The following is a 21,693-nucleotide window of genomic DNA, read 5'->3' on the forward strand; positions in this document are numbered from 1 at the left end:
CACAAATACACTGTACAAGTCTCATCAACAGGGTCGTCGTTGATAATGGCTGTCCCTGGCCGTGACCCCATTCTCTGAGGGTGTCTCCGGGGGAGTTAAGACATGTGAAAAACACATTTCCAATTCACACATGCGTGTACACACTTGTAGATGTGTGAAATAGGACAAATGTAATCACCCACCAAATCATTATTATTATTATTATGAAACCAGATGAAAATATCAAGCATGTAGAAGGACGAATACCACAAAGATGTAGACAAAAGTTGTATCAAAAGCAGCATGACCTCATACATACAGTGTAATAGAACCTTATTTGAATATGTGGAAAGCTGAAATCTGGAAATTACATAAATAGACAAGTGGCTCAGGCTTGACCATACTAATACTCTCTCTCTACATCTCTCCCATAGGTGCATGCCTACATCATCAGCTACCTGAAGAAAGAGATGCCGTCGTTGTTTGGGAAGGAGAAGAAGAAAGAGGAACTGATCATGAGACTTCCTGAGATCTACACCATACTGCAGAGAGAGCACCACATCTCCCCTGGAGACTTTCCCAATGTCGTCAAGATGCAGGTCAGCTGGGTTACATTGCCCCCCAAATTCAGAATAATTCATATGGCTACTTCCCAAATGGCACCCTATTCCCTTGCACTACTTTTGACCAGAGCCCTGGTCAAAGTTAGTGCAGAAAAAAAGAATAGGGTGCCATTTGGGACACTAGGCAGGTTGCAAGATCAAATCCCTGAGCTGACAAGGTAAAAACCTGTCGTTCTGCCCATGAAGGCAGTTAACTCACTATTCCTAGGCCGTCATTGAAAATAAGAATTTGTTCTTAACTGACTTGCCTAGTTAAATAAAAACATCATAGATGTTTATCTAGGTGCAACTCAGTGGCTCATCTGAAATGCAGAGTATTATCAAATACCGTATGTACCCATTGTCATTTCAGTCATCTTGCATACCTCAACATGAGTAGTGAAACAGTACTTGCAGATACAAGTAAAGGGGTAGATGGAGGGTGCAGATCTCAAACATCAACAGTTCATCAAAACTTCATCATTGGGCATCGTTTTGCACTGCTGGACGTTGCCATCCAGTTGAAAGCGAGAGACGGCCACACCTCTGGCACCTCCCCAGCTCTGTGTGAAAGCAGCTGTTTTCTGTCAGCTACAGGGAGTAGAGCGAGCTAGGCGTCAGAGGCAGACTGAGCCTGGCTTTGGATTAGGAAGGGAAAAGCTCAACTCGTTGAACATAGAGAACCACCACAGCACTTGAAGTGAGAACAGTGCAGCTGGTTGTGAGACATTGTCTTGAGAGAATGCTCCACCATTGATCAGTGTAGTGTGTACTGGTCCCTGAGGAGGACTGTAATTCCCTGTCCTGTTATTGTGTGTTGAGGAGATGGACCACCTGCCATAGTCTCAAATTTCTCTGCTTTTTAGTCATGGGTGTGTACTTAACAAAATGTTCAACACAGCACCGCCGAGACCTGAGACCTTAAGCCAATGTAACCGTTACATATCCTTTGGTCATCCCACCCTAATCCTAGCCCTGATATGACTGTAGGGTCCATTAGACACCACAATAATGGAGTCATATCAGGGAAAGCCTAATCCCTGCTTTACAGATGTGGCCTAGAAGTTTCCTCATATAAACGACAATGGACAGCTCATGGCCACCCAAGTCAGTCAGGATCAATATACACTACATGACCACAAGTATGTTGACACCTGCTCGTCGAACATCTCATTCCAAAATCATGGTAATTAATATGGAGTTGGTTCAGATTTGCTGCTATAATGGCCTCCACTCTTCTCGGAAGGCTTTCCACTAGATGTTGAAACATTGCTGCGGGGACTTGCAAATACAAGCCACAAGAGCATTCGTGAGGTCGGGCACTGGTGTTGGGCGATTAGGCCAGGCTCGCAGTCGGCGTTCCAATTCATCCCAAAGGTGTTCGATGGGGTTGATGTCAGGGCTCTGGGCAGGCTAGTCAAGTGAGCTATACCTGCTGGAGCGCGTGCTACGGGTGGGTCCTGCTATGGTGACCAGTGAGCTGAGATAAGGCGGGGCTTTACCTAGCAGAGACTTGTGGATGACCTGGAGCCAGTGGGTTTGTCAACGAGTATGAAGTGAGGGCCAGCCAACGAGAGCGCACAGGTCTCAGTGGTGGGTAGTATATGGGGTTTTGGTGACAAAACGGATGGCACTGTGATAGACTGCATCCAATTTGTTGAGTAGAGTTTTGGGGGCTATTTTGTAAACGACATCGCCAAAGTCGAGGATTGGTAGGATGGTCAGTTTTACGAGGGTATGTTTGGCAGCATGAGTGAAGGATGCTTTATTGCGAAATAGGAAGCCGATTCTAGATTTAATTTAGGATTGGAGCTGCTTAATGTGAGTCTGGAAGGCGAGTTTACAGTCTAACCAGACACCTCGGTATTTGTAGTTGTCCACATATTCTAAGTCAGAACCGTCCAGAGTAGTGATGGTGGACGGGCGGGCAGGTGCAGGCAGCAAGCAGTTGAAGAGCATGCATTTCGTTTTTCTTGCATTTAAGAGCAGTTGGAGGCCACGGAAAGAGAGTTGAATGGCATTAAAGCTCGTCTGGAGGGTTGTTAACACATTGTCCAAAGAAGGGCCAGAGGTATACAGGTGTCGTCTGCGTAGAGATGGATCAGAGAATCACCAGCAGCAAGAGCAACATCATTGATGTATTCAGAGGAGAGAGTCGGCCCAAGAATTGAACCCTGTGGCAACCCATAGAGACTGCCAGAGGTCCGGACAACAGGCCCTCCAATTTGTCACACTGAACTCTATCAGAGAAGTAGTTGGTGAACCAGGCGAGGCAATCATTTGAGAATCCAAGGCTGTTGAGTCTGCCGATAAGAATGTGGTGATTGACCCTCACTTGGGGAATGCTATTTGTTTTAGTTAACTTTGCAACAGTATCAAAAATAAATGTTGTATTGTTTTTATTCTCCTCAATCAGGTTGGAAAATAGGCTGATCAGACATCAGTGAGGGCTTTTCGATATTGCATGGTACTGTCTTTCCAAGCTTGTCGGAAGACTTCCATTTTGGTGGAGCGCCATTTCCGTTCCAATTTTCTGGAAGCTTGCATCAGTGCTTGGGTAATTTCAGTATACCAGGGAGCTAGTTTCTTGTCAGACCTTCCTTCTTTTTTTGAGGTGTCATTGCATCTAGTGTATTACAAAGGTTAAGTTTAGATCCTTGGTTAGGTAGTTAACTGATTTTTGTACTCCCAATGTCCTTGGGTAGGTAGAGGGAGCCTGGAAGGGCATCAAGGAATCTTTTGGTTGTCTGAGAATTTATAGCGCAGCTTTTGGAGTCTAACCAAATTATTTGTTGCCAACGTAAAAAGATGATGATCCGATAGTCCAGAGTTATGAGGAAAAACATTTAAATACAAAATATCTATTCCACAGGACAAAATAAGATCCAGGTTATGATTGTGGCAATCCATAGGTCCTGAGACATGTTGGATAAAACCCACTGAGTCAATGGCTCCAAAAGTATTTTGGAGTGGGTCTATAGACTTCTCTATGTGAGTATTGAAGTCACCAAAAATGTGAATACTATCTGCCATGACTACAAGGTTCGAAAGAAATTCAGGGAACTCCGTGAGGAACACTGTATACGGCCCAGGAGGCCTGTAAACAGTATCTATAAAAAGTGATTGGGTAGTCTGCATAGATGGGAAGCCATTGTCTTACTGCAGGGTTCTCAAACCCTGTTCCTGGAGAGCTACTGTCCTGGAGAGCGCCAACCCTAATATAGCACACCTGATTGTAATAAGCTGGTTGATAAGCTGAATCAGGTTAGTTACAACTCAGCTTGGAATGAACCCCTAAAGGAGGGTAGCTCTCCAGAAACAGGGTTGGAGAGCTCTGTCTTACTGTAATGTGTTATTTTGTGAAGCAGGACTAGATTACAAATGACATTGATCCCTGTTTCTTAAACTTTCTTGCTGTCTTTGTTTTTCAGGAGCAGCTCCAGCACTATGACTTCAGCAAGTTCCCCTCCCTGAAGATGAAGCTGATTGAGTCTGTGGACAAGATGTTGGCTAACAAGATCTCCGGCCTGATGACCATGATCCGTGACGAGGAGAGCATGGCACCCCCCGCCATGGTGAGCGGCGGGGCCTTTGAGGGCTCCCAAGACGGTCCCTTCGGCCAGGGCTACGGAGAGGGCATCAGCGCCGGGTCTGACTGTGAGGACTGGATCGTAAGCCGTGACAAACACAAGTACGATGAGATTTTCTACTCCATGAACCCCATCAACGGAAAGATCAGTGGAGTCAACGCCAAGAAGGAAATGATGAACTCCAGTCTGCCCAACACAGTCCTTGGGAAGATCTGGAAGCTGGCGGACTGTGATAAAGACGGCATGCTGGATGACGAGGAGTTTGCCCTGGCGCAGCACCTGATCAAGGTGAAGCTGGAGGGTTACGAGCTGCCCACCGAGCTACCTCACCACCTGGTACCTCCCGCCCACAGGAAGAACGAGGTCGCTGACATCCTCTACAACCATGACGAGAACTAAAGACAAGCCAAAAAACACCAATGGAGAGGACACTCTATTGTGTCCCAATGCCCAAACTTGTGCACTATGGAGTATGGTGTAGAGGTCGACCGATTATGATTTTTCAACGCCGATACCGATTACTGGATGACCAAAAAAAGCCGATAACGATTGATCGGCCGATTTTAGAAAAACAAATGTATTTGTAATAATGACAATTACAACAATACTAAATGAACACTTATTTTAACTTAATATAATATATCAATAAAAATCTATTTAGCCTCAAATAAATAATGAAACATGTTCAATTTGGTTTAAATAATGCAAAAACAAAGTGTTGGAGAAGTAAAAGTACAATATGTGCCATGTAAAAAAGCTAACGTTTGAGTTCCTTGCTCAGAACATGAGAACATATGAAAGTTGGTGGTTCCTTTTAACATGAGACTTCAATATTCCAAGGTAAGAGGTTTTAGGTTGTAGTTAATATAGTATTTATAGGACTATTTCTCTCTATACCATTTGTATTTCATATACCTTTGACTATTGGATGTTCTTATAGGCACTTTAGTATTGCCAGTGTAACAGTATAGCTTCCGTCCCTCTCCTCGCTCCTCCCTGGACTCGAACCAGGAACACATCGACAACAGCCACACTTGAAGCAGCGTTACCCATCGCTCCACAAATGCCGCGGCCCTTGCAGAGCAAGAGGAATAACTACTCCAAGTCTCAGAGCGAGTGATGTTTGAAACGCTATTAGTGCGCACCCCGCTAACTAGCTAGCCATTTCACATCGGTTACACCACCATTTGGCTGATAGGCTTGAAGTCATAAACAGCGCTGTGCTTGCGAAGAGCTGCTGGCAAAGCGCACGAAAGTGCTGTTTGAATGAATGCTAACGAGCCTGCTGCTGCCTACCATCGCTCAGTCAGACTGCTCTATCAAATATCAAATCATAGACTTAATTATAACATAATAACACACAGAAATACGAGCCTTTGGTCAATAATATGGTCGAATCCGGAAACTATCATTCCGATTAATCGGTCAACCTCTAGTATGGTGTGATGTATTGGCATACTAAGTAGTGTGCTAGTGTGGCTTTTGGGACGCTTGTTTTTTTTTGTCAGATTTGACCCCTCCTGTTAGACATTGATCCAGGATCTAGTCTTATGCAGTAATCCTACTAAAGTTGGAATTAAAGGCTTTTTTTTTTTTGCCTTGATATTTTTGACTTACTTTTTTTAAATTATTTTTTTAAGTTGGTTAGTTAACTGTGTCTTATCAAGTGATACAGAGTCCCTCAGTTGATTTTTTTTTCTTTTTTTCTGTTCTTGGCAGTTTCGGGTATACCAACACATTTTCTTAAAGATTTGAAGAATCAGTTTCTCAGATATATTTTTAGATGCATGGCAACTGACTGTTTATGTGCCAAGTCTTATTTTCAACCTTTGTCCAAAGCTTTTAATTTAATCAATGAAGGATTTATTCAAAGTATGGACACGGCACTCAAGTTAAGTGAAAGTTAAGTTGTATATTTATCCAGGAACAGTGTGTACCATGCTGCCACAATGTTTAAAGTAATATTTTAAAATCAATATATTTCAAAATTGTCTTAAATATGTTTAGTATGTAGTCAAAATATAGAGGAAGAAAATATGTGGAAGTGTGTTCCTGAACAAATACATGCTTGGAAAGATTAATGGGTGGGAGAGGTTGATGTGATAGACTGGACAAAGGTTAGAGTGCATCTCCTCTTGTTTTAACAGTCAATGACAATGGAAGTGTCTTGGCCAGTTGACCTACTGGGAAAAACATTTTTTTTCAGAGAGCACAATCTGGTTTTGCTAAATTACTGCCGTTGCTTCAATACTAGATTTTCTGCAATTGTTAAGAAAAAAATATGGGTTACCAAAACATATTTTTTATGTTTGTGTGCTTGTGACAGGAGTGTATTTCTTGAGGACAATGATACTCACAACAAGCTTATGATTGTGCCCTGTCCGTATAGTCAAAAAGGCTGCTCTGTGTCTTCTTACCTTGCCAGCTTGTAGACTGGATATAGAAAAAATGTCATTCTTAAAAAGAATTTCAAACCTTTAACAATTATCTGAATGTAAAAGTTACAATTTTATTTTGGAAGTGTGTTTTTGTAACATTGTTATTTGAATAGTTGAACAATAAATCCTGTTGTATTTTACTTCATCCAGGTGGCTTGATGATCATGGGTCAGAGAGATTTCCGTATTAGTCAGCCACCACCCTATGTTTTCATTATACACCGCCCAGAACAGAAGTGCTCCGTGCGTACAACACTGTTGCTTTTGGGGAATGTGCTTGAGTGTATATACCTACCTGTCAACATTCAATCTAAAGTCAAAAAAATAAATACATTTAATAGTTATTGCATAATTTCCTCTCTTGGGAGGTGGAAGCTTTTTTTGCTCGTTGTATAAAGTGTTGCATCAATCATAATGATGAATGTTGTGCAGGAGACATCTCTTTCTAAACCTAAACGGTTATATTATATTCCCACTTATGTACAGCCTCAACATTGTACATTACCATTTGTAAGGAATCCTACAATATAGATTCCTTTGTATCGTTCAAGGAATGTGAATATATTATAGAATGTGTCAAAAGAAAGTGTGTTCATAAATGTTTCTTTTGAATGTATGGAGAATGGGCCTTCGAAATGGACTACCTGCAGTTGCACAATTGAAGATTGCATGGAAAGTGTTTACTCACTAATTATTTATTTTTCAGTTCACTTCAATTGATCAAATTAGTTGGAAAAGGAAGCGAGTTCTGAATGCAGAAGGAACTGTATATCATATGGGTTTCTGTTGAGCCATGGGTGATGCATCAAAACCCATCTCAAACCAGAGGAGGCTGGTGGGATGGCCTGTAGAAGGACGTGCTCATTGTAATGGCTGGAATGGACTCAATGTAATGATATCAAACACATGGAAACAATGTGTTTGACTCCGTTCCATTGAATCCATTCTATCCATTACAATGAGCATGTCCTTCTATAGCTCTCCCCACCAGCCTCCACTGTCTGAAATATGTTATTTGACAATGACTGATTTATACAACTCTTACCCAAATATCAGGTTTGAAAGGTTACCTCACAGGTGAGAGTTACCTACTGTAAACAACAAACACATTTCTGATGGACTTTTATTGCATTGGGCACTTAACCTTTATATCAAATCAGAATCATCATCCATGTCCTTACACCCTCTTTCTGCCATGTAAGTTGCCTATTCATCATATTACTGCCTTCCAAATTAATTATAATGCTAGCCCATACTTTACTGCTTGTGACCACCTCTCAATGTCAACAGTGAAGAGGCGAATCTGGGATGCTGGCCTTCTAGGCAGAGTAGCAAAGAAAACTCCATATCTCAGACTAGCCAAGAAAAGATTAAGATGGGCAAAAGAACAGAGACACTGGACAGAGGAACGTTGCCTAGAAGGCCAGCATCCCGGAGTCGCCTCCTCACTGTTGACGTTGAGACTGGTGTTTTGCGGGTGCTATTTAATGAATCTGCCAGTTGAGGACTTGTGAGGCATCTGTTTCTCAAACTAGACACTCTAACGCCCAATTTTTCAGTTTTTGATTTGTTAAAAAAGTTTGAAATATCCAATAAATGTCGTTCCACTTCATGATTGTGTCCCACTTGTTGCTGATTCTTCACAAAAAAATACAGTTTTATATCTTTATGTTTGAAGCCTGAAATGTGGCAAAAGGTCGCAAAGTTCAAGGGGGCCGAATACTTTCGCAAGGCACTGTATATAATCTATCTACAGTGCATTCGGAAAATATACCGACCGCTTTACCTTTTCCACTTTGTTACGTTACAGCCTTATTCTAAAATTGATTAAAAAAAAAAATCCTCATCAATCTACACACAATACCCCATAATGACATTTTTGCAAATGTATTAAAATGTTAAATCTGAAATATCACATATACATAAGTATTCAGACCCTGTACTAAGTACTTTGTTGCACCTTTGGCAGCAATTTCGGCCTTGAGTCTTCTTGGGTATGATGCTAAAAGCTTGGCACACCTGTATTTTGGGAGTTTCTCACGTTCTTCTCTGCAGATCCTCTCAAGCTCTGTCAGGTTGGATGGGGAACATCGCTGCACAGCTATTTTCTGGTCTTTTCAGAGATGTTGGATCAGGTTCAAGTCCGGGCTTTGGCTGAGCCACTCAAGGACATTTAGAGACTTGTCCAGAAGCCACTCCAGCATTTTTTTGACTGTGTGCTTTGGACGATCAACCTTTGCCCCAGTCTGAGGTCCTAAGCGCTCTGGAGCAGGTTTTCATTAAGGATCTCTGTACTTTGCTCCGATCATCTTTGCCTCGATCCTGACTAGTTTCCCAGTCCCTGCCGCTGAAAAACATTCCCACAGCATGATGCTGTCACTTTAGGTGGCTTTTGGAAAACTCCAAGCAGGCTGTCATGTGCATTGAGGAGTGGCTTCCAATTGACCACTCTACCATAAAGGCCTGATTGGTGGAGTGCTGCAGAGATGGTTGTCCTTCTGGAAGGTTCTCCCATCTCCACAGAGGAACTCTGGAGCTCTGTCAGAGTGACCATCGGGCTCTTGGTCACCTCCCTGAAAAAAGGCCCTTCTCCCCCGATTGCTCAGTTTGGCCGGATGGCCAGCTCTAGGAAGAGTCTTGGTGGTTCCAAACTTCTTCCATTTAAGAATGGAGGCCACTGTGTTCTTGGGGAGCTTCAATGCTGCAGACATTTTTTGCTACCCTTCCCCAGATCTGTGCCTCGACACAATCCTGTCTCTGAACACTACGGACAATTCCTTCGACCTCATGGCTTGGTTTTTGCTCTGAAATGCACTGTCAACTGTGGGACCTTATATGGACAGGTGTGTGCATAAAAAATCACATCTTTAGCAGTGCTGGCAGTACTCCTCTGATCTGCTCTGTTGTCAGTGGAAGCACCTTCTCATAGTGGCACAGTTTGGGGGTGCATAGTATTGCTGTGGTGTATATCTCTGCTGGAACTGTGCCGTTTCTCTCACCGGTGGTTCATATCTCGGCTGGAACTGCGCTACTTCTCTTACCTATGGTTCATATCAATGTTGATGGAACTGGACTGTTTTTCTCATCTGTCCTAGGCCACGAGCTGGCCAGTGCTGCTGCGGTGGACCTTGTGCTTGATAATGCATTGTCATGTTATCATGTTCTCTGCTTGGTGGTGGGGGATATTGCTGCGGTATAAACACAGGTTGTTGAATGGATTCTCTAATTCCTGAGACTTCAGCACTCAAGTTCTTTAACACCATCTTATCATACCTCAGTTATTTTAGCTCTGATACCAGGTCAGGGGAACGTTTTGGTGAGTTCTGTTTGGTGAGTTCTGGGGGCATTTCTCTTCAACAGGGGCCTCATCAGTCTGAGCTGATTGGATAGTGGCGGGCCAATGTGACATGGGCATTTTCCTTTTGTTCTGTTTCTCTGTCTCGTTAGCACATGCTATATAGTTCTGTTGCACAGTACTCTCCTCAGTGTGGGTAGAGTCAACTCTGACTTCCCTTCCAGATAGCGCTGCATTTGCAACCCTTGTGCAATAGCTCTTACCACTGCATCCACTATTTCTATCTCTGGATACCCTTTATTTAGTCAGTTTTTGATTTGGTGAGCAAGGCTGGAGAACGTGAGTCTTTCTTTTTGGCCTGGTTCACATATTTGACCGGATATCTTGAACTCTTTGCGCCCTACTGATGGTGTGTCCCTGCATTTGCACTGTGTTTTTTTGGGGGGGTGGACGGGTATGTGTCATTGTAATTTCCATTTTTGTTAACGAGCCCCTGCATCTCACTTTCTTTTTGTTTAAGTGAAAGCCTTAACTTCTCTAGCTCTGTTTGTAGTTTGAGTTCTTCATTTTAATTAGCTTTGGCCATTGAGATAAGGTCACTAGCCTCCTGCATCTCATTTATCATGTCTTTAAGGTTCAACAGTTCAGACATACCATCATCCTCTAGGTCTTCAAATCAAATCAAAAAAGTTGACAATGCTTTCTGGTTTTCTTTTACTGAATTGACCTTGCTGCTGCCTGATGTTCACTCTGACCTCAGTGTCTGTCGAACCTCCACCATAGTCATCTGTCACGCTGTCATCAAGTTGGTTTTGAAGATGGATGTCTTCCTAGCTCGTGGAGACGATCTTACAGGCTGACCACAACGATTGCGTCGCGTGTGTGAGCGTTGCAAAATAAATTTAGAAATCTATGTTATTCAATTATTTCACCCACATAGAAGCAGGTACCCACTTGCCATCTCCTCATTGGTTATACCCACGTGGGTGACTGAAAGACGAACGAGGTCAGTGGCGGTAATGCACCTAATTTATGAAAGTTGCCAATCGCAATATAAAGTCAAGAGAAGAAAAAACCTGGAAGGAAGAGAGATGACTAGAAACAATTCGGTTGACCGTTTTATGTGTGGATTAATTGGCGGAGTAGAGGACCTTGTGAATTTCAGGTAAAATAACAACTCAATGTTTATATCCCAGGAAAAATTTGCTAGCAACAGCAAGCTAGCTAAATAGGACAAATTAGCTAGCAAATGCAAGCTAACTAGCTAAATTGCCATAAATGTTTTAATGCTTTCGACCTGTCCCCAAATTAATAAGATTGGTTCAGAGTTTGTTTTGATATTTTAACCTGTGTGTCATGATCGCGTTTGGTATGGGGGGACAAAATAGATTTATGCCCGATGGCGCACGTACCCAGCCGGTTTGGGTTCCGTGTTAGGTGCATTCATCTCAGCGGAGCCTCAATACCCCTGAAAGGGGGAAATATATAAATAAGGGGCGCCCCTATAGGAATTCCTAGGTATAACCAATCAAACTCAGATTAGACGTCTGCTCTTTGCACACAGATCGCATAATCAACATTTAGATAATTGAATAGCATATTACTTACTGGTACACATTATGATTCTGTATTATTATTTTGTTATTATTAAGACACTTTTAATTCAATCACATAGGCTGTGCCTTCTTATCTCAGAAAAGGTAGAGAGGAGATGCAGGCCAAAACTGAGGCCTAAAGTACAGTACACTAGCCAAGGGACCTTCATGCTTTATGAAGTCTAGACAGCTAACAGTGCAGAGTCTTGGTCAATATGTAACCTCACTCTGTCATCAATAGCAGGAAGGACACACCACCCTCTGGAGAGAAAGAATAGAACTACCGTAATCCAAGGTCTGACATAAATATTGCACCAGACAGACCCATCAGATACACTGGAAGGAAAGAGACAGGCTGTCTTTTTATAGCATTCATTTTGTTTAATGTTCCATTTCTACAAAAAAAAGGTGCTATCTACAACCCATAGGAAAACCATTTGAATAATATTTTTTTGTTTTTGTTTTTTTTGTTTCAGGTCAAACTATTTTGAGTTCCATGTAGAACCCAATAGGGTTCTACCTGGAACCAAAAGGGTTCAAACCTTTTTTGCACTGACTCTATGCACACACACTGGAATCTACCCACACACTCTCAAATATTTACACTGACACTCCAACACCCACTTACACACGCACACACTGCACACGCCCACCCACACATAACACACGCACTCATGCATACTCACGCCACACACACACACACACACACACACTTGAACACTCACCACATACGCTGCTGCTACTGTCTATTATCTATCCTGTTGCCTAGTCACTTTACCCCTACCTATAGGTACATAGCTACCTCAATTACCTCGTACCCGTGCGTATGGACTCGGTACTCGGTACTCGGTACTGCTACTCACTGTATTCCTTGTGTCACTATTTGCATTTTATTTTTAAATCTATGTCATTATTGGAAAATGACCCGTAAGTAAGCATTTCACTGATAGTCTATACCTGTTGTTTACAAAGCATGTGAGAAATACAATTTGATTTGATTTGACTTGGAACCAAAAAGAGTTCTCCTACTGGGAAGTCGAATAACCCTTTGGGAACCCTTTTTTCTAAGACTGTAGGGAAGATAACATTGTTATTCAGATCCCATCACATCCCTTTAAGGAACTGAAGGTGGCTAACTTAAATGGTCAGAATATGACACTGTTCTTTGTGTTTTATGTCCCTCTCTTTTCTGTGTGGATACAAGGTATCATACTATATGATTCAGATGCATGGCTCACCATGTGTATTTGAAATGCCTTCCTTTCTCCTTCCCTTTCCTACTCTCTCTGTCTCTTTCTTTCCCCTGAGTGTTGTTCTGTTGAAATCTGCTCATAAGCAACATACAGTATGCCTTGAATGTCCTGGTAGGTCATGGACATGTTGCAGACAGATAAGCACTCCACTTTACTGGCATTACCCATACACATCTGACTATTAAGAAACCTGGATCTCAAACACACCAAGTTAACCTGAATTTGTATTTGCATTGTCAACTAACTTTTTTTGACTCATTACATATGCTGCTGCTACTGTTTATTATTTATCCTGTTGTCTAGTCACTTTATCCCTACCTATGTACATATCTACCCCATACCTTGTGCATCGACTCTGTACTGGTACCCCGTGTATACAGCCAAGTTATCGTTACTCATTGTGTATTTATTATTACTTTTATTATTACATGTTTTACTTTTCTATTATTTCTCCATTTATTTTCGCTCTGCATTGTTGAGAATGGACTGTAAGTATTTCACTGTTAGTCTACACCTGTTGTTAACAAAGCATGTGACAAAGAAGATTTGATTTGACTCCTATTGTCACAACATGGCCATAGGAGTTGGCTATACAGCACAAACAGATCTGGGCCCAGGCTGTAGTGCACTGTACTGTACTAATCTACTCAAACCTGAGCCCTGGCCTGGTGCTGGTAGCTACCCCTCCCAACAGCCTTCCAGCAGCCTTTCAGTCCACCACTGTGGTTCCAGAGAGACCAAGGCAGACCAGTCCTGCTTAGGCTCTCCCATAATTACCCAGCTAGCTGGCAAGCAGAGAGGAGAGTCAATCAACAGACCTGGGTTCAAATACTATTTGAAATATTTCAACTATTTGAGTGTTTTCTCTAGCCTGCCTGGAGTGCCAGATGGGCGGGGGTTGCAGTTGTATGGCTATTATTTTGTTCCATTATACCAGGCAAGCTTAATCAAGCACAGACAAAGTATTTGCAATTAGAATAGTGTTTGAATAAGAATAGTGTTTGAATTAGAATAGTGTTTGAACCCAAGTGTGGCTGTCAGGAGGTAAAACAATCTGTTCAGAGACATATGATTTCCCCGGGGTTTGGATTAGGGAGTGGCCGTCACACTGGTCGGAAGGGAGAGGAGAGAGTGGGAAAGGCATGGGAGGAAAGCAGAGGAGAGGAGGGTAGAGGAGAGGAGAGGAAAGGAGAGAAAGGGAGAGAGTGGAGGAGAATATAGGGGGGGGGGGAGAGGAGGAGGAGATGAATGGAAAGAAGAAGAGAGAGTGGAGGAGAAGATAGAGGAGGAGGAGAGGATATGAGAGGAGAGGAAGTCTGAGTGAGGAAGGGAGGGCTGCTTGTCTGAGTCACACTTTAATGGAGAACATTGGCAGCAGACCAAACTAACAGGCCCCAATGTCAGACCAAAGCCTCAGAGCCCAGGCTGGGTCTGCAGCTGGCTGGCTGGCAGTCTGACTGGCTGCTACCAGGCTAACGTTTCCTGCCCCTCCTAACCCAATGTCACAAAATTACACAGGTCAGTGAAAATAGACACCCCAGTATGTATTAATTGTATTTTTGCAGAAGTGGCTAAGGTGACGACAAGTTGATCATCATTTCCTTCCTGACTCGCACAATCTGTGAATTAAATTGTTCATCACATCCACTAATCATATTTCTTGACTGTAACTAGTGACTGTAACTAGTAGTGCTAGCTGCTGTATCGCATTTTTTCAACCACTCCACAAATTTCTTGTTAACAATCTATAATTTTAGCAAGTCGGTAAAGACATCTACTTTGTGCATGACACAAGTAATTTTTCCTACAGATTATTTCACTTATAACTCACTGTATCACAATTCCAGTGGGTCAGAAGTTTACATACACTAAGTTGACTGTGCCTTTAAACAGCTTGGAAAATTCCAGAAAATAATGTCATGGCTTTAGAAGCTTCTGATAGTCAATTGGAGGTGTACCTGTGGATGTATTTCAAGGCCTACCTTCAAACTCTGTGCCTCTTTGCTTGACATCATGGGAAAATCAAAAGAAATCAGCCAAGACCTCAGAAAAAGAAATTGTAGACCTCCAGAAATCTGGTTCATCATTGGGAGCAATTTCCAAACGCCTGAAGGTACCACATTCATCTGTACAAACAATAGTACGCAAGTATAAGCACCATGCGATCACGCATCCGTCATGCGCTCAGGAAGGAGACGCATGCTGTCTCCTAGAGATGAACGTACTTTGGTGTGAAAAGTGCGACTCAATCCCAGAACAACAGCAAAGGACCTTGTGAAGATGCTGGAGTAAACAGATTCAAAATTATCTACATCCACTTCACAAAATAGATGGCATCACCAGGAAGGAGAATGATGTGGATATATTGAAGCGACATCTCAATACATCAGTCAGGAAGTTAAAGCTTGGTCACAAATGGGTCTTCCAAATGGACAATGACCCCAAGCATACTTCCAAAGTTGTGGCAAAATGGCTTAAGGACAACAAAGTCAAGGTATTGGAGTGGCCATCACAAAGCCCTGACCTCAATCCTATACAACATTGGTGGGCAGAACTGAAAAAGCGTGTACGAGCAAGGGGGCCTACAAACCTGACTCAGTTACACCAGCTCTGTCATGAGGAATCGGTCAAAATTCACCCAACTTATTGTGGGAAGCTTGTGGAAGGCTACCCGAACCGTTTGAACCAAGTTAAACAATTTAAAGGCAATGCTACCAAATACCAATTGAGTGTATGTAAACTTCTGACCCACTGGGAATGTGATGAAAGAAATAAAAGCTGACATTTCACATTCTTATAATAAAGTGGTGATCCTAACTGACCTAAAACAGGGAATATTTACTAGGATTAAACCTTGGGAATTGTGAAAAACTGGGGGGTGGGGGGGGAGTTGGGGGAAAGGGTGGGGTTTGCAAGGGTGCTTTCTGGGGGAGGGGTTTGTTGGACACTGCTCAGGTTTAGGTGTTACATATGCTGATCTTCATGGTTTGGTGCGCTTTCTTACCTTTTTATTGAGTTACATGTTATTCAGGCCATGATAAGAACTACAAATGAGAGGAGGGCAGGGCTTACATTTACTACCTGTGTCAAGGGTTTAAAGAACCAATTAAGAGAGGCAAGGTTCTAGCCCACTTGAAATCACTCTCGTCTGATATTATATTTTTGCAAGGAACCCATCTGAAAAACTATTCTTATAGTAGACTTAAATGTAGGTGGATGGGTCAAACGAGAGGCACTGCGATTCTGGTACGGAAAGGAATTCCCTTTCTATCTAAAAGCACTATTGCAGATAAAGAAGGTTGTTATGTGATCGTAATAGAAGAGATTCATTCTACGTCTGTAACTCTACTGAATATCTATGACCCAAACATTGATAACTCCACATTTTTCAGAAGAGTCCTTGCCCTGGTCATTGGGAGGGGGGGCTTAAATGTGTGCTCAACCAATATTTGGATAGATCCTCTATCTGTCATACCCCTATCTCCTATTCAAGCAAATTCTTGAATACCTACATTAAAAAAATCTAACTTATTTGATATTTGCAGGATCTCTAACCCAACAGGTAGGGAATACTCCTTTTACTCTCATGTTCACAATGTTTATACTCGAATTGACTACTTTTTGTTTGATGCGAAATTACTCCCTTATACCTGTAATGTGAGGTATCATGATATTATAATCCCTGACCACAGTCCATTCACCTTCTCCCTGAGATTGGTTGACATCGTATCAAACGAGAGGGTCTGGAGGTTGAATCCTTAGCTCCTCACAGAACCAACATTCTGTGAACATCTTAAAGACCAAATTACATTTTTGTTTGATACCAACGACAACACAGAGACTTCTCCAGCATTATTGTGGGAAACACTGAAGGCTTATTTGAGAGACTGTGTCATCTCCTTTCAGTCTGCCAAGAGTAGACAAAACAGAGAAAAATGTGTAGAATTGGAGGGACAAATGCACTTACTGGATAGGGAGAATGCTAGTCATCCATATATGGAGAAACATTAAAAACAATATCGCTTTAAAATTTGAATGTAATCAGATTCTCTCAGCTAAAATTACTAAATGTTTTCTCTATGCCAAGCAAAAATATTTTGAGTTTGGTGACACACCACAGAAATTACTTGCCAGACAACTTTGAAAATCTGAGAGTGACCAAATGATTCACATAGTTATATCTGCATCTGGGGAATTACTCTCTTCCCCCAAGGACATCAATGACAGATTCCATCAGTTTTATAAGACTCTATATACATCCAAAGCAGATCTGAACGCTTAATTATGCTAAACTTTTTGTAGGACTCTAATCTCCCTGCCCTGAGCCAGGAAGATTTCAACTTCCTGAATAAGGAAATATCTCTTGGAGAAATTCGAGAAACAATTACATCTCTAAAGAGTGGAAAGACCCCGGGCCCAGATGGATTCATCAACATGCTCTCTCCCTACCTGCACAACATGTTGGTTCAGGCCAATGAGGATGGAGCTCTCCCACCTGCTATGGATGAGGCGTTTAATACAGTTATACATGAAAAGGGTAAAGATCAGGAAGAGATAGGGTCATACAGACCAATATCTCTCCTTAATACAGACCAAAAGATTTTAGTGGAAACTCTGGCTTACAGGCTTAGCACTTTAGAGGGCAAATTTGTCCATTCGGACCAGACAGGCTTTTATCTCTAACAGAAACTCGTTCTTTAATCTCAGGCGCCTCTTCAACATTATGTATTCCCAAAGGTCACACAACGTGGACCTTGCCGTTATATCTCTTGACGCCAAAGAGGCATTCTCCTCTATGTAACAGAACCCCAATCTAGTATTCCAGCTATTCTCGATATGATTAATTTGTTTGGTACCTTCTCGGGATACAGAATAAATTGGAACAAGAGCAAATTAATGCCCATACGGTTGCAAAACACCTATTGGTTAGAACTCCTTCTATTTAAGTTATCTTCAGAAAAATGTAAAAAAGTATTTAGTCAGCCACCAATTGTGCAAGTTCTCCCACTTAAAAAGATGAGAGAGGCCTGTAATTTTCATCATAGGTACACTTCAACTATGACAGACAAAATTAGAAGAAAAAAATCCGGAAAATCACATTGTAGGATTTTTTATGAATTTATTTGCAAATTATGGTGGAAAATAAGTATTTGGTCACCTACAAACAAGCAAGATTTCTGGCTCTCACGGACCTGTAACTTCTTCTTTAAGAGGCTCCTCTGTCCTCCACTCGTTACCTATATTAATGGCACCTGTTTGAATTTGTTATCAGTATAAAAGACACCTGTCCACAACCTCAAACAGTCACACTCCAAACTCCACTATGGCCAAGACCAAAGAGCTGTCAAAGGACACCAGAAACAAAATTGTAGACCTGCACCAGGCTGGGAAGACTGAATCTGCAATAGGTAAGCAGCTTGGTTTGAAGAAATCAACTGTGGGAGCAATTATTAGGAAATGGAAGACATGCAAGACCACTGATAATCTCCCTCAATCTGGGGCTCCACGCAAGATCTCACCCCATGGGGTCAAAATGATCACAAGAACGGTGAGCAAAAATCCCAGAACCACACGGGGGGACCTAGTGAATGACCTGCAGAGAGCTGGGACTAAAGTAACAAAGCCTACCATCAGTAACACACTACGCCGCCAGGGACTCAAATCCTGCAGTGCCAGACGTGTCCCCCTGCTTAAGCCAGTACATGTCCAGGCCCGTCTGAAGTTTGCTAGAGAGCATTTGGATGATCCAGAAGAAGATTGGGAGAATGTCATATGGTCAGATGAAACCAAAATAGAACATTTTGGTAAAAACTCAACTCGTCGTGTTTGGAGGACAAAGAATGCTGAGTTGCATCCAGAGAACACCATACCTACTGTGAAGCATGGGGGTGGAAACATCATGCTTTGGGGCTGTTTTTCTGCAAAGGGACCAGGACGACTGACCCGTGTAAAGGAAAGAATGAATGGGGCCATGTATCGTGAGATTTTGAGTGAAAACCTCCTTCCATCAGCAAGGGCATTGAAGATGAAACGTGACTGGGTCTTTCAACATGACAATGATCCCAAACACACCGCCAACACACGGGCAATGAAGGAGTGGCTTCGTAAGAAGCATTTCAAGGTCCAGGAGTGGCCTAGCCGGTCTCCAGATCTCAACCCCATAGAAAATCTTTGGAGGGAGTTGAAAGTCCGTGTTGCCCAGCAACAGCCCCAAAACATCACTGCTCTAGAGGAGATCTGCATGGAAGAATGGGCCAAAATACCAGCAACAGTGTGTGAAGTCATTGCCAACAAAGGGTATATAACAAAGTATTGAGATAAACTTTTGTTATTGACCACATACTTCTTTTCCACCATAATTTGCTAATAAATTCATTAAAAGTCCTACAATGTGATTTTCTGGATTTTTTTCCTCATTTTGTCTGTCATAGTTGAGGTGTACCTATGCTGAAAATTACAGGCCTCTCTCATCTTTTTAAGTGGGAGAACTTGCACAATTGGTGGCTGACTAAATACTTTTTTGCCCCACTGTACCTATCTAGGAATTGTAGTTACCAAACAATACTCCTCACTATTTAAAGAGAATTTCCCCTCTCTGATGCAAAAATTCAAGGCAAACATACCATTTTTGGGAACTCTCCTAATTTCTTTGCTGGGGAAGAATTAATGCCATTAAAATTGTCTTCCTCCCACAATTGCTGTACCTATTCCAGAACATCCCAGGAGTCATACCTTTCATAAACATCTGGACTCAATTATCAATCCATTAGTCTGGGATTATAAAACACTCAGGATAGGTAAAAAAAAACACTTGCAAATCCAAGATGGAAGGAGGATTGTCTCTCCCAAATTGTATATTTTACTATTGGGACGCTAACCTCCATGCTGTTACATTTTTGCTGGATGATACACTTCTGTCATCCAGTTGGTTTAGTATGGAGTGTCAGGATTGCCGCCCCTTCTCTATTGGCACTGTGATTTTGTCGCCTGTCAATTTGGAGATGTCACTTTATAGTAACAATCCTATTATACATAGCACAGTTCGTATCTGGATGCAAATTAAAGTCTACTTTGACATTAGACATATATCATTCCTACTCCCTGTTTCCAGGAATCCCTCCTTTGCCCCCTCTAACCTTGATAACACCTTTGAGTGATGGGGAGAACTAGGGATCAATACCAAATGGGATGTATATATAGAAGGGGCCTTTGCCTCCATTGATTTGCTGAGGGAAACCTATAATCTTCCCAGAAGTCACTTTTTCAGATACCAACAGATTTGAGACTATGTTAGAAAACATCTTCCAACATTTGGGAATGCTTAACCTTCCATGTTCGACAGATGCATAAAAATATGCCCAACTCAGGCAAACTGAATATCTTGTCTATATGACGCTATTCAATCCGTTCTTCTACATATGCCATTTAGGCAAAATGGGAGGAAGAGCTAGAGACTGACATTTCTGTGGCAGACTGGGAAGATAGCTTGGAGTATATCCACACATGCTCCATTAACTCCAGACATCGTCTCATACAATTCAAGGTATTACACAGATTACGCTATTCCAAAATTACGCTGCATAAGATATTTCCTGATACATCCCCTACATGTGATAAATGTCAGGCTGCGCAGGGTACACTACTCCACTGCTTTGCCCTATGCTCTAACTTGTATGGTTATTTGTTTGGAATTTGTAGGATCCTCTCTGAAGTTCTGGAGACTTCAATTGACCCAGACGCGCTTCTGATCATCCTAGGAGTGTCTGAAACCCTAAACCGATTAACCAACCCCCCAAAACAACTAATCTCTTACTCTCATTTCGGCAACAAAAAAAATCTTGTTGTTTTAGAAAATGAAGGAAGCTCCCTCTACCAAATTATGGCTTAGCGAATTGGCAAACGCTGTACGCTTGGAAAGAATTAGATATATTCTGAACAATAAATTATCAACATTTAATCAAATCTGGCAGCCTCTCCTCTCTTACTCGGCACTGTGAATTTGTATATTTTAACGCACTCTCAACAGTAATATTTCAATCTACCCTTTGGCGGCATGTGCTTGCCCAGGCACCCAAGCAGTGGTATTATTTACTTTGTACCTAGAACTCTGGGTCTTTTTGTTTTTGTCTGCTCTTTTATGTTTAGGTAAGAATTGCATACTTGTCTTTTCTACAAAATACTTATACAAAATACTTGTGTGTGTTCAATAAAAAATATTTGAATAAGGAAAGGTGGCATCCTATGACGGTGCCACATTAAAAGTCACTGAGCTCTTCAGTAAGGCATTCTACTGCCAATGTTTGTCTATGGTGATTGCATGGATGTGTGCTCGATTTTACACACCTGTCAGCAATGGGTATAGCTGGAATAGCCGACCCAGTGATTTGAAGGGGTGTCTAAATACTTTTGTATATATAGTTGTCATGATGTGGCCCTCTTTGGGTATAGCGAGCACCATCGCCCTCTCTCTCACCACCTCTCTCTTCCCCCTACACCCAGGTTCTGTTATTGCAGGTCATAAATTCCTAGAGGAGTCTCTCTCCTCATGGCCAGGAGGTGTAGAGAGAGAAGGTTTCAGGAGAACAAAGGAACTTCCTCTCCATCATAGAACTTGAGAACTGAACAATGTCCATGTTTTGGAGAAAGTGTACACGGTCGGGGGAGAATCCAGCTACGACCGGTCCATTTCGTTTAATGTTTGTGAAACTCATGAGACAATACAGCCACATTTTTTTTTCACCTTTATTTAACCAGGTAGGCTAGTTGAGAACAAGTTCTCATTTACAACTGCGACCTGGCCAAGATAAAAGCATAGCAGTGTGAACAGACAGCAACACAGAGTTACACATGGAGTAAACAATAAACAAGTCATAACTCTGTTTATACAAGGCTTGCATCTAATTGTTGTATAAAATGAATAAGTAAAGATTAAACCTTTTTTT

At 42.0% G+C, this 21,693-nt stretch overlaps 1 protein-coding gene across 1 annotated transcript in view; it reads left to right on the top strand.

The window, feature by feature from the left end:
• The window catches only part of LOC110505763 (EH domain-containing protein 4-like), a 44,401-nt gene extending 36,181 nt beyond the window's left edge, over window positions 1-8,220 (top strand). Inside the window, exons 5-6 of the mRNA XM_021585192.3 lie at window positions 414-578; window positions 4,013-8,220. Coding sequence (XP_021440867.1) covers window positions 414-578; window positions 4,013-4,570 — 723 coding nt within the window. The 3' untranslated portion in view covers window positions 4,571-8,220. The remainder of the gene's footprint in view (window positions 1-413; window positions 579-4,012) is intronic.
• The last annotated feature ends 13,473 nt before the right edge of the window (window positions 8,221-21,693 follow it).

The sequence above is a fragment of the Oncorhynchus mykiss genome, chromosome 25 (assembly GCF_057628025.1).
Source record: "Oncorhynchus mykiss isolate SJ-2025 chromosome 25, ASM5762802v1, whole genome shotgun sequence".
NCBI classification, from domain to species: domain Eukaryota; kingdom Metazoa; phylum Chordata; class Actinopteri; order Salmoniformes; family Salmonidae; genus Oncorhynchus; species Oncorhynchus mykiss.